This window comes from Chelonoidis abingdonii, chromosome 3 (genome assembly GCF_003597395.2).
Source record: "Chelonoidis abingdonii isolate Lonesome George chromosome 3, CheloAbing_2.0, whole genome shotgun sequence".
NCBI classification, from domain to species: Eukaryota; Metazoa; Chordata; order Testudines; family Testudinidae; genus Chelonoidis; species Chelonoidis abingdonii.
This window is the reverse complement of record NC_133771.1, coordinates 66700859-66712463: the sequence shown is the minus strand read 5'-3', so window position 1 is coordinate 66712463 and position 11605 is coordinate 66700859. Positions and strand designations below refer to the sequence as shown.

Sequence of the window (11605 nt, the reverse complement as noted above, 5' to 3'; positions counted from 1 at the left end):
CCCAGATTGCTTTTTCAGACCAAAAGTACGTCTCTTACACTATCAGAGCTTTGGATCAGAGTCACTCTGTCCTACCTGAGACATTTTCTGGTATCCTGGAAAACTGAATATAAAGTGCATGCAGGAAAAAGAAATGCTGCATAGAAAACCCCCACTGAAGTCTTAAGATATACTCAATCTTGTGAATTCATTTGCTTAAAAAGCACCTAAGTTTATTTTGTAGGTGGCTGCTTTCATATAAATTGTATCCTTGATTGCTTAATACTATAAAGGTGGAGAGAAAGGTGAGGGAGAAAATATTTAAGATATAGATGGTGAGTGAGTGAAGCAAGAGATGTAGGAAGGCTGTTGCATATGCCGGAAGTTACAGAGAAGGCTCTTGATAGACAGTGGCAAGATTCTGGGAATGGACAAAGGCAGGTACTAAATGAGCAGAGGGAACAAGAAAGGGAGTAGAGAGAACTAAGACTCTCAAAGCACTTCACAAACTAAGACTTTCAGTATCTCTGTGAGGTACTTACTGTTCACCAGCTTTCTCACATGGAGGCACAGAGGTGCCAGGAACTCGATCTTCAGAGATGTTGGCCAAACTTTTAAAAGATGATTAGAATTGCTCAAATTTCGGATGCCCAACTTAAGACAATTTGCAGAGGCCTGATTTTCAGCACTTTTGAAAAGTCAAGCCCCTTAAAGGTGTCAAGCTGGGCACCCAGAATCATTAGTCACTTTGGAAAACATTGGTTATTAAGCACCAGTAGCTTCCATTGAGAGCGATAGGCAGGGTGGGGAGAAAATGTGAGGTTGGGGGGGGGGGGCATAGAAAAAAAATCTGATTTTTTTAAAATATAAACATCTTTAAAAGAAAATCTGAATTTAATACACAATGTATTAAGGCCTAAAATTATAAAATTTAAAAATTCAAATAAAAATAAATATGCTGAATCCATGAGCCTCTATCAAAAATGCGATTTAAAAACAGCTTTCTACATAAAGAAAGAATCAGGGGAAAAACAGCTAAGTTTTAAGCTCTCTTAATATGGCACAATAGGTCAGCCTAAATAATTTAAGAGATTGTGTCATCTTCATCAGGATTTAGGGGAATCGGATCTTAAATTCAGTCACTTTCACTTAACCATATTTGAAAACTTTCCCAGGCTGACCTGAAAGAATAATTTAATTCACTGACTATAGTTAATTCCTCTGTTTAATAAATCATTTAAATTGTAAATGTGAAACATGTTTTGATGAGTTTATATATCTAAAAAACATTTAAGTTTGATCTGCTTAAATTTTATGTTGCTGTGTTTAAATTTAAGTTATCCTAATGCAGCTTAACACAAATCATGAGCAAAAAGATAAATTATCTACTAAATAAGCAACATCATTCACCATTTTCTAACCCACTAAAAATGTACAGCTAATAAGAATGTGAAACTATTAAGCTACATAATTGCTTAAATAAATTATAGTGTAGCAAAAAGATGTACCACATCTTGTGTAAAGGCTCTATTAAATTGTAAATCAACATGATTTAATGGTTATATCAACCTATGATAATACAACTTTCCAAATAGCTCAAGTACAAATGGAAAAGTTGATTAAAAATCAATTATTTAAATGGAGGTTTTCCACTTGGTGATTTAAAGCCAATTCACCCTGTTATAGGTGTTCTGCATTTGAGAAAAGTCTAGGTCATAAGTGATATGCCCAAAGTCTAAAATACTGGTTAAGTAGAAGAAACAGGCTGTTACTTCAACAACTATTCCTGAGGGCATTCTGTTCCAAACATTAAAATTTTGTGAATGAAATTTTAAAATTCTGCAAATTTTATTTGTCAAATAAATGTGGAGGCTCCAGCATGGCACTGGGGAGCACAAGCCACTGGCAAAACAGAGGTGGGAGATCACTGTGCAGCTCAATCCGGTGCACGGACTTAGTGGTGAGGCTGCACCCCAACCCTGACATAGCGCAAGGACCAGGCCTGCTCCTCTGTGCCAGGTGCACCAGGTGTGGACAGGCAGGCTCAGCAAGACAAGATCCAAGTGTGAAGGGGCTTAGTGTGGGTTGAGAGGGTTCTGCATGGGGCAGTCTGGGTGGGGGATCCGGTAGCGGGCAAGGATCTGGATGTACAGGGGCTTGTTGGAGAGTTCTGGTGGAACAGTAATGGGACTTTGCACGGGGGTCCAGGTGAAGGTAGTTGGGGCTCAGCAGGGGAGGTTCTAGGTGTGGGAGGCTCAGTGGGTAGGTCCAGATGCAGCTTGTTGGGCCTTGATAGGGTAGGAATCCAGATGGTTCATTGGGGTGGTGAGGTTTGACAGGCAGGTCTGGATGCATGGGGAGCAGCTCCCTGTACAGAGATCCCTCCCCCTGCCGTTGAGGAGTGATGGGTGTAGGAAGCGCAGGGGGGAGGAGGGAGGGAGAATTTTCAGACCTTCCTATAGAAATTTGGGGGTGAGTCTGACATGGCCCAGATGCCATGCAGGGGGAAGAGGAAGTCCCATCCTCCCCAGTCCAACTGGGACTAGCAGCTGAGCCCAGTGCAGAATAGTAGCCACCAGCCAGGTCTTCCCAGTCCCTCCCCCTACCTCAGAGTGATTTACCTTGGTGTTGGCTGCGCTTGGGCACCCAAAAAAACATATTGCTGGGGAGGGTCTCATGCCCGCTCTTCAGACTTCCCTTTGCTTTCCCATCAGAAAGTAATTTTTCTGCAGGGAAGCAAAGAAATCTGCCAGGGACATAAATTCTGCATATGCGCAGTGGTACAGAATATCCCTAGGACTAAACAACAATTCTCCGTTAATTAACAATATAATGGATGCTACAAACTCTTGACAGTTAATATTTTGCTTTTAATGGTGTCAACAATGCATTTTTGTTTAGATGCTTAAAAGTAAAAGTATATACCTATATTAAATTCATGAACAAACTCATTGGCTTCAATGGGACTACTCTAGTACATAAAGTTCAACGTACACAAAATGTTTGGATGTTTTCAGACTGTAAAACTCCAATATGTAGACAACCCCAATATGTTTACATTTAAGTAGTTTTCTGTGTTGAGTTAACACTAAGAATGAAACAAAAGAAAGAAAGTTAGAGCTAAGACTGACCATGCATTCTGATTTCTTCTTGTGCCAATGTATTTTAACAGAGAACACAACACAACCGTACTGTAATAACCTCAACCCTCTGCAATATCAATGTCTCAGACGATGAAACAGCAGCCTTCACTTTTATTTCCATTTTGTCACAATCTAAAATGTTCCTAGAAAACAGGAATTTTTAAAATGAGATTTATTCCCAAGGGAAAAGGGTTATTTTGGTTATTATTGTTGTTTTAAGTGACTGAGCCTGCAACCTCTGTGTAGGCAGAACTCTTGGCAATTTCTCTTTAATTTCCCTGTAGTAAGAGAATTGACACTATCAGCCACCATAATTTCCTTATATGTAAATATATATTTGCAGACCATAAAATACAGATTTTTTTTGATCTAACCATTAAAAACCTGAAAATCCATCATCATTAATAGTGTTAAAAATCAATATGCAACTTGGAAAGTACTGCACATATTAAGCTTAAAAATCAGAAAGCTATCACATTACATTCAAAACAACAAGAATAATTAGGCCACAATCCCTTATATCACTTATCGAATTTACTTGCAAAACAAACAAACAAACAAACAAAAAGTCATGCAGTTTGCACACAAATGGCTTTTATCAGTATTAATTAATGAAAATTGGTACCAAATCCATAATCTCCACTATAAAGAAAAATTACATTCTTATTTAAAACCACAATCCAGCATTGCCTATAAAATTTAAAGTAGATAAATCAAGAGCGAGAGAGCACACAACATTTATAAGTAATCTGGTAGCAAAACCAACGTGTTTTTGTTCGACAATCATTCTTAATTATAAAACATAGCTTCAATTTGCACATGCCCTGAATCTAAAAATTGTACAAGTCTCTTCCATGCATATGATTTCTAGAATAATCATACTTTAACTTTCTAAATCTTTCACCACAATGTCTATTAAAATATCACTATTAGTTTGTTATGATGCTATTTATCTCATGCATAATTTTAGAGAACTCAAATTCAAGAGACACATTGGACAGCATTTTCCAAAAGAGGAAAATGCTGTCCAATGAATGCTTTGGAAAAAAGTGTAAATAATTACTATTTTTAAAAAGCTACAGTATAAATAATTATATCAAAATAACCTTTAGTAGCTTAATCAATCCCCATTTTTATTATTTTGATTTATATTGATTACATTAGAGATACCTGAATCTAACTGAATTCAATAGGAGTCTCCATTAATCTAATAGGAACTGTAACAGGCCCAGAACATCATAATGTTCAGCAGTCTTAAAGACTGCAAGTTTGTTGGTTTGAAAATTTAAAAGAAACTTACACTTAAAAGAGCACTGAAAGCCCATTTGGGCAGAAAACATGTATATTTGTTTATAAAGTATCACATCTGTATTCCATTATGGCACACCAAAAATGTCACAAGTGAAACACCTGCATTAAGAAAGTTACAATAACCTAGCTCTACTTGCTTTGCACAAAAACCTTGCTGCCATACCTCGTTAGAAATAAGATGCGTGTAGATCCATGAAGACAGTCCACAATAAGAAAGCCCATGGGCCTCTGACAGCATAAGAACACTATCTGATATCAATCAGTAATTGTACTGATCAGCTGTGTTGGGATTATCATTGCTGACAAATTTAAAATGGGAATAATCAAGATCTCTTTCATAGTTTTAAAAACAATTTATTGTTTCAACCCCTTGCCCTCCATCACAGTATACAAAATAATCTGGAAGCTTGGAATTTAAATGTTTTCTTACCAACTGTTATTTTCCTTCATCACGTGTTCAGAGTTAATGTGCGGTTGCTCATGAACACTCAGCTGCTGCAGAGAGGAAAAAGTGTGTGTCAAGTTTTGATCCTGTCAACCTTGACAAGGGCCCTTTTAGTACCAAACTTATGAGAAAATGACAACGGTGAATCTCAAAATGCAGTAATCAGACTGATTTTCTGTTTGTGGAACCCTTTCATTATAAATACCTACAAATGGATTTCTGGGGAATGAGAAAAAGGAGAAACAGTATACTTACAGTATAGATCTATAACAGTCTCATTGAAAACACCTGTTAGTTATAAAATTAGAGCTTTAGCTCTCAGTGCAACAAAACTTTGAATGTTACCATCATGTCTATGTATAACTTCAATGGAAGCTTTGGCAGTACTGTATATTGGTTTGAACTGATGGCTTCACCTGACTATCTGTTAGAAGGGCATTATTAGCCATGCTTAGAAGTTAAACTAGCCAACAAGAAAAGATTTAAAAACAGGTGTGTAAAAATTCTGATTACTTTTGGAGTTTTAATCTAGCAGTCATGCTCTGTTTTGCTGAACATATGAAATGTTTAGCTACTTAACAGCTGACTGGACCGACAAAGATTTGGGGAATTTTCTATCCCTGAACGGACAATGACAACTTATCCAAACTACATTTTTTCATATTTATGTAGAAACATACTAAAATTATTTTTAACTCCCAGCTTCACTTTGCTTCTCCCTCTTAAAGATTAAGCTTGTTATAATTAGACTACTTTTAGGACAGCAATGGACCCCTTAATCTAATACTATTTATTCTTTTTGATTCTTGACTACTCATCCTTCTTGAAGCTTACCCCTTGCTTTAGGCCAGATGCTCTTTCCTATGAAACCTCAATGACAACCAGCCCATTTGGAACTTTCAGCTGTTGCCTATATAAAAAAAAAAGCGTTGAAAGCATTTAATACTGCATACTTTTTATTAAAGTCTGAAGGAATAAAATAGCCTTCCCACCAGTTAAACTGCTTTGGAAGTAGTAATTAGATGAAATTTTAAGGTGTCAAAGCAGGATAAGCAGCGGGAAAGAATATGCTTTAGAAAACTCTGCAATCCCAAAGCATTTACAATGTACACTTTTTAAAAATTCAGAAGCACTTGTATAACTATCTTATTCTTGCCTTCTGTGTACTAACTATTTTGTACAGGAAAGGAAGACAAGCTCCAGCCATGAATTGTATAGAAAAGATTTTAAAGATCAGATGCATTTTACAGTCTCTACAAAAACACCAAAGCATTCATTATTGGTCAAACATTTTAGGTGCATATCAGCATAACACGACACTGTCATAGTCTAATGGTCATACACTAAATCTTCTTGAAAGCAAATGGCAGAACTTATTTTTAAAGCAGGTGTCACTAATTCTCTCAACAATTTTACTACAGTGACTTTATCGTACAAAAACACTGATAATCATTGAGACTAATAGATGTTGGTACAATTGAAACACTTTCCCACGACACAAACACTGACTTGCTGAATTCTTTAGTTACAGACTGTATGACTAAGATAGTCAATTAGCTATCCTTAATAAGCTATGTATGACCGACTGATATTTTACTGTATTTATTTTTAACTTATCTATTAACAAAGGCCACACCTCCAGGAAACTGCTTGTCTGGTATATATTTGAAATTATTATTATACATTATGAAATCGAAGGTAACAATCTCTGAAATAACCAATAAAAATAGCTTATCTTATAACACAGACTATTTTGCATTTACTAAGTAATCATGAGCTTTAAGGAATTTTTGGTAGTTGCACAGTAAGTTATTCAGACACTTTAATACTTTAACTGACTTTTGAGAAGGTATTGGGCTTTTTGTTCTTTTTTGAATCTGTAAACTGAACCTAATGTTCTGCAATCCTTATATTCATCATCAGAGTAGGAGAAGCTATCATAGGTCATTAGTTTTAAAACATATTCATCAAAATGTGAGTGTTCGTCCCTTTTCCTTATTCTCAAAATTGCATATGCTGTACATTTAAAACAAATGTCAGCATTAGTAATGTTGATGATTTCAAGCTACAGAAGTTAGTCTTAAAACAAATTAGTTACTTTGAGAATGCCACAGGCTGCAGGAATAAAAAAAAACTGTATTTAAATAATAACAACTGTCAGACTAAGTTTATACTATTTTTACCCAATATCTTAGTTTAAGAGCTACTTTATGTTCATAAAAAGTCTTATGAAAGGCAAATAGCTACTAAAATTTTCACTATTAAAAGCAAAAATAATCTATGTACCAGACAAACTTTATACTACATTAAGTATTGTTTAAGAATGTCAGATAAAATAATCAAAGTGCTCGGCCAAAAAGCGGAAATATTAAATTAAGTGTTAAAAGTTCAGTGCAGCTCTGTCCCCCTTCATTTAGAATCTGTTTATAAGAGAAAGCTTATTAGGTTATTGGTGGCAACAGATGGTTCAGTTGCTATCCTTTCAATATGTGCCATCAAAATTAAATACTAGGCAATAGGATAAAGTCCTTCCTTATGTATTTTGCATAAATATTTAAACAAAATGTCACTTACAGGCAAATGTCAAGCACAAACATGTATAAAATTATTAAAGATCACCTGTTAGTAGTTTTAAGAAACAGTAAAATTAGGTCAGATCTCAAAACATGATGCACAGTGTAGATTACTGCAGTGTTGCCCAAGGATTGCAAGTTTCAAATAAGTTAAGTTTCATGTGCCAAATTGTGCCTTCAGGATTTGTCAACATTTAATTTACTATGGAAAATCTACTTTATAATTAAAACCAATAGATTAGATGCAATTTTCTAAAGCTTTAAGCATGCATCGTCACAGTTGATTTTAAACTGAAGTGTACATTTTCACGTAATTTTTATGTTTATAATCTTGCAGTATTTTAGTAATAAGGGAGAACTTAGTATTAGCCTCTGTTCCTTTGTTTTGTTTGTTTGCTGGGCTTTTTACTAAAGGAAATCTGTTCTCCCTGTGGAATCTATCTGTTCTTATACGGTGTTTCACAAATTGCCATGTGAATACTTATAACCAGACTCTAAACTAGACCCTGTTCTATAAAAACAGAATTTGTTTTCCATTAATTAATGGAACAACTACCTGTGAATAACATTATATTCTCCAAACTTATACTTCCATGCATTTATTTTACAGTTGTATTATTAAACAAATTTCAGCATAACAGTAGTTCTCTGTTAGAACATTTATTGAATTATTTAACAGTTCAAACTGAGTTTATATGCAGTTTATATTAAAAAAGAATCCTACTTTCACATAAACTGCCATAAAAAGAACTTTACAAAAGAGTAAGCGGCTTATTGAGGTTGAAGTTTTCCCTAACATGTAAAACTACAAAGTATTTGTGCATGCTCACTATTTTAGTTGCGTCTTTGTACAGAGCTATTAGGAGCTTTTTAAATCTGCAGGTAGTTTATGGAATAAAATTTTCTTCTTCTCTGTCAGGATACATAAGAACAAAACTGTAATTGATGAATAAAGCTTCTTTCCCAAAAAAGTTGAGGCAGCTTTTGTTGGATAGTATCTGTACTGGTAAATTTTATATGCTCTTGCAGGTTGGGAACATCAAAGAGAGGATCTTTTTCACTTTAGATCTTGAAAAATGCTCTCAATACCTTTATTTGAAACTAGTTCCAAAGAAAAACAGGCAGGGGATGGGAAGGAAGAGAGGGAATAGCAGCATGTTTCTTATGTACAGCCCAACACCATGCACAATTGCTCAATGTTTCAGGGTAACAGAAAATCGTCATCACCTTTACATTACATGCAGGCATATTCCCCACATGGCACAAATAAATCTGTTGTTTCTCTGGGAGCATGGGGAAGTGAGCATGGGTGTAAAGCTTAAGTCTACATTTCATGCATAGCTATTGTGCCTTGCCCTGCTTCCATAGTGTATCTTCTTCATACATCAGAACTAGAGCTGAGGTTTGTTAACCTCGGGTCTGCATTCACCTCGTATCTGTAGTGATATCCCTCCATGTGATCCCTACATGCATCTCTGATATTGTACATCCACTTTTTGATTCCTTTTCGGTTCAAATACAAGACTAGGAGAAAAATGGCTCCAATGAGAGCCAGCACTATCCCTAAGAAGACATATGAAGTTTGCAGTTGGGACTGGATGTCTACAGGAACAGAACAGTCCAGGTCTGAGCTGCTGGTCTTCACCAGGGGTTTGTCCCGCATCTTGTCAGGGTAAGAGCACTTTAAGGCCCCTTTCCCTTCCACCTGCTCGCTCCCCTTCAGCCAGCTCACCAGGTGCTCGATGCAGCAGTCGCAGACCCAGGTGTTGTGGCCCAGGCTGATCCTGCGGAGCGCGGGCCGGCTGCGGAGCTGGGTGATGGTGGCGTTCTTCAGGCACTTCAGGGAGTTGTGGCTGAGGTCGAGGCTCTGAAGCTGGGCCAGGCTGTGGAAGGTCGCGGCCTGTAAGCTCACCAGGGAGTTGTTGCGCAGGTCCAGGTGCTGCAGGCTGGGCAGGGAAGAGAACATGCCCGCGGGCAGCGAGAGCAGCCTGTTGTCGGCCAGCTCCAGGCGGCTCAAGTTGCCCAGCACCCCCGAGCCCAGCAGCTCGGCCAGGGCGACCACCGCGCTGTGGTTGCTGAGGGAGTTGCTGAGGTTCAGCTCCTCCAGGGGGCTGCTGGCGTTGCCGAAAGCCTCGGGGCTGAGCCTGGTCAGGGCGTTGCCGCTCAGGTCCAGCTGCCTCAGGCTGGGCAGGCTGGCGAAGGCGCCCGCCTCCACCTGCTCCAGGTGGCTGCCGCTCAGGTTGAGGAGGCTGAGCTGGGGCAGCGGGGGCGAAAGGAAGGCGCAGGGCGGGAGGCTGGAGAGCCGGTTGCCCGTGAGGAAGAGGAGCCGCGCGTAGGGCGGCAGGTCCGGGGGCACCGCCGTCAGGTTCCTATTCACGCACTTCACCGTCCGGGCCGCCTCGGAGCACTCGCAGGGCGCGGGGCAGGAGCCGGGCTGCTGAGCCGAGCCCCAGCCCAGCAGCACCTGCAGCAGCAGCCCCAGCGCCGCCCGCCTCTCTCCGCCCGGGGCCGGGGGCGCAGCGCCCTGCAAAGCGCGTCCCGCCATCCTCCGGCTCGCGCTCGCCGGGATCCGGACGCTGCTGTCCGCCGCGGGAGCCTGGACAGACACTCTCCGCCGGGGGTACGTTCCGCTGCCGCCGGCGCGTGCAGGAGGGGAGCCAGGCAGCACTCTCAGGGCCTGGGGCGCCTCGCAGGCAGCCACCCGCTCCTCTTCTTCGGCGAGGGGGAGGGGGCGTCCCCTCACCCCCAGAGAGACCTGCAAGGAGCAAAGAGACGGATAAAGCAGCAGCACTTCGCCGGACCTGCGGAGCGCCCCCCTTTGCAGCCCACCAGCAATAAAGGGAGGCTCCCCAGCCGCACCCGTGCCCTCCACCCCGCGCAGGGCCGCCCGCCGCGGTCACCCTTACCCGGCACAGCCCGGCTCCGCTGTCCCCTCCCTGCTCTCCCAGGGGTAAACCTCAATCTAGCGTTAGCCCATCCCGCGGCTCAGGGGGCTGCCCCAGTCCAGACGTGGCGGCTGCGATGCCGCCACTGCAAGAGAGATCCGACTCCACCCGCGAAGTTGTGCCGGGGCGCAGCACCCCGCGCCGTCGCCTCCAGCCTCACCTCCCGGCTCGGCGCCGAGCAAGCCCCGTGCAAACTCCGCGGCAACTGAGTGCTAGGAAGTGACCCGGCTCTGCGGCCACCTCTTCCCGCGCGGTCCCGCCCCTGCGCAGCGCCTTGCCCAGCCCCGCTGCCAGCACAGACCAACTGCGGCCCGGGGAGGGGCCGGGACATGCCCCCTGCGAAGGCCCGCTCCCTGTTCCGGGAATATCCCCTGGCAGCCCAGAGCTGGCACGCGGCCCGGTGCCATGGAGCCCCAGACGGAGGTCCCCGCTTCCCCAGCTTGGTGCTGCTTCCGCACATTTACCTTGGAGCTGAGCTGAGCGGAGCCACGTGGAGCGCTCCCCGGTCCGGCCAGGGAGGAACTGACTGGATCCCTGCAGAGCAGGGCAGCCCCAGCAGACAGAAATGTGACTGATGTTGAAGACAGGAGAACCTCCCCGGCCCTACTCTCACGCTCCTGTTGAAGATCAAAAGTTCCCCTACTAAAGCTTTTAGTCAGCTGAAGGGTGTGTAAGTGAGGTTTTGGTTTCAAGGAGGTCGAGGTGGGCTGACAGTGGCGTCTCCTTGACAGCGGAGTGTGGGGGGAAAAAATAAACTATCCTCCCTGCCCTCCAGTGTGGAGGAAGGCTGAAGAACTTTGAAGGGCTGTTGCAACAAAGGAAAGACTAGTACTAGCCTTGTATGTGACTCAGCTTAGAGATGTGGTTGTAGCCTGTTGGTCTCAGGCTATTAGAGAGACTAGGTGAGTGAGGTACTATCTTTGATTGGACCGATGAAAGATAAGATAGTACCTCGCTCACCATATCTCTCGGTGGAATAACAGATGGCATTGTTGGAGGCTTCATCAAGGTGTTCAGAGAGGACGAGCAGCCAGCCCTGTTACCAAAGAGTTGTCAGTCTTCCCTTCTAGGTGTGAAACTGATCACAGCAGCACACAACTTTCAGTGCAGTAATGCTTGGGGACAAAAAGTGAGTGAGTGTTAGACCTGAGAAATAGCTACTGTGCTCTAGAGCCAGCCCAGCTTTGCAGAGAACAAGTGATTAGGGTA

The 11605-nt window shown here is 41.9% G+C and overlaps 1 protein-coding gene across 1 annotated transcript; it reads right to left on the bottom strand.

Moving 5' to 3' along the window:
* Nucleotides 1–8549: 8549 nt before the first annotated feature.
* TPBG (trophoblast glycoprotein) lies at nucleotides 8550–9996 on the bottom strand. Its single transcript, XM_032796440.2, has one exon. The coding sequence runs from the start codon at nucleotides 9994–9996 to the stop codon at nucleotides 8830–8832; it is 1167 nt and encodes a 388-aa protein (XP_032652331.1). The 3' UTR covers nucleotides 8550–8829.
* Between the last annotated feature and the right edge of the window lie 1609 nt (nucleotides 9997–11605).

Bases quoted from the DNA above. Each gene is read 5' to 3' on its own strand.
- TPBG (XM_032796440.2), bottom strand. From the start codon at position 9,996: ATGGCGGGACGCGCTTTGCAGGGCGCTGCGCCCCCGGCCCCGGGCGGA.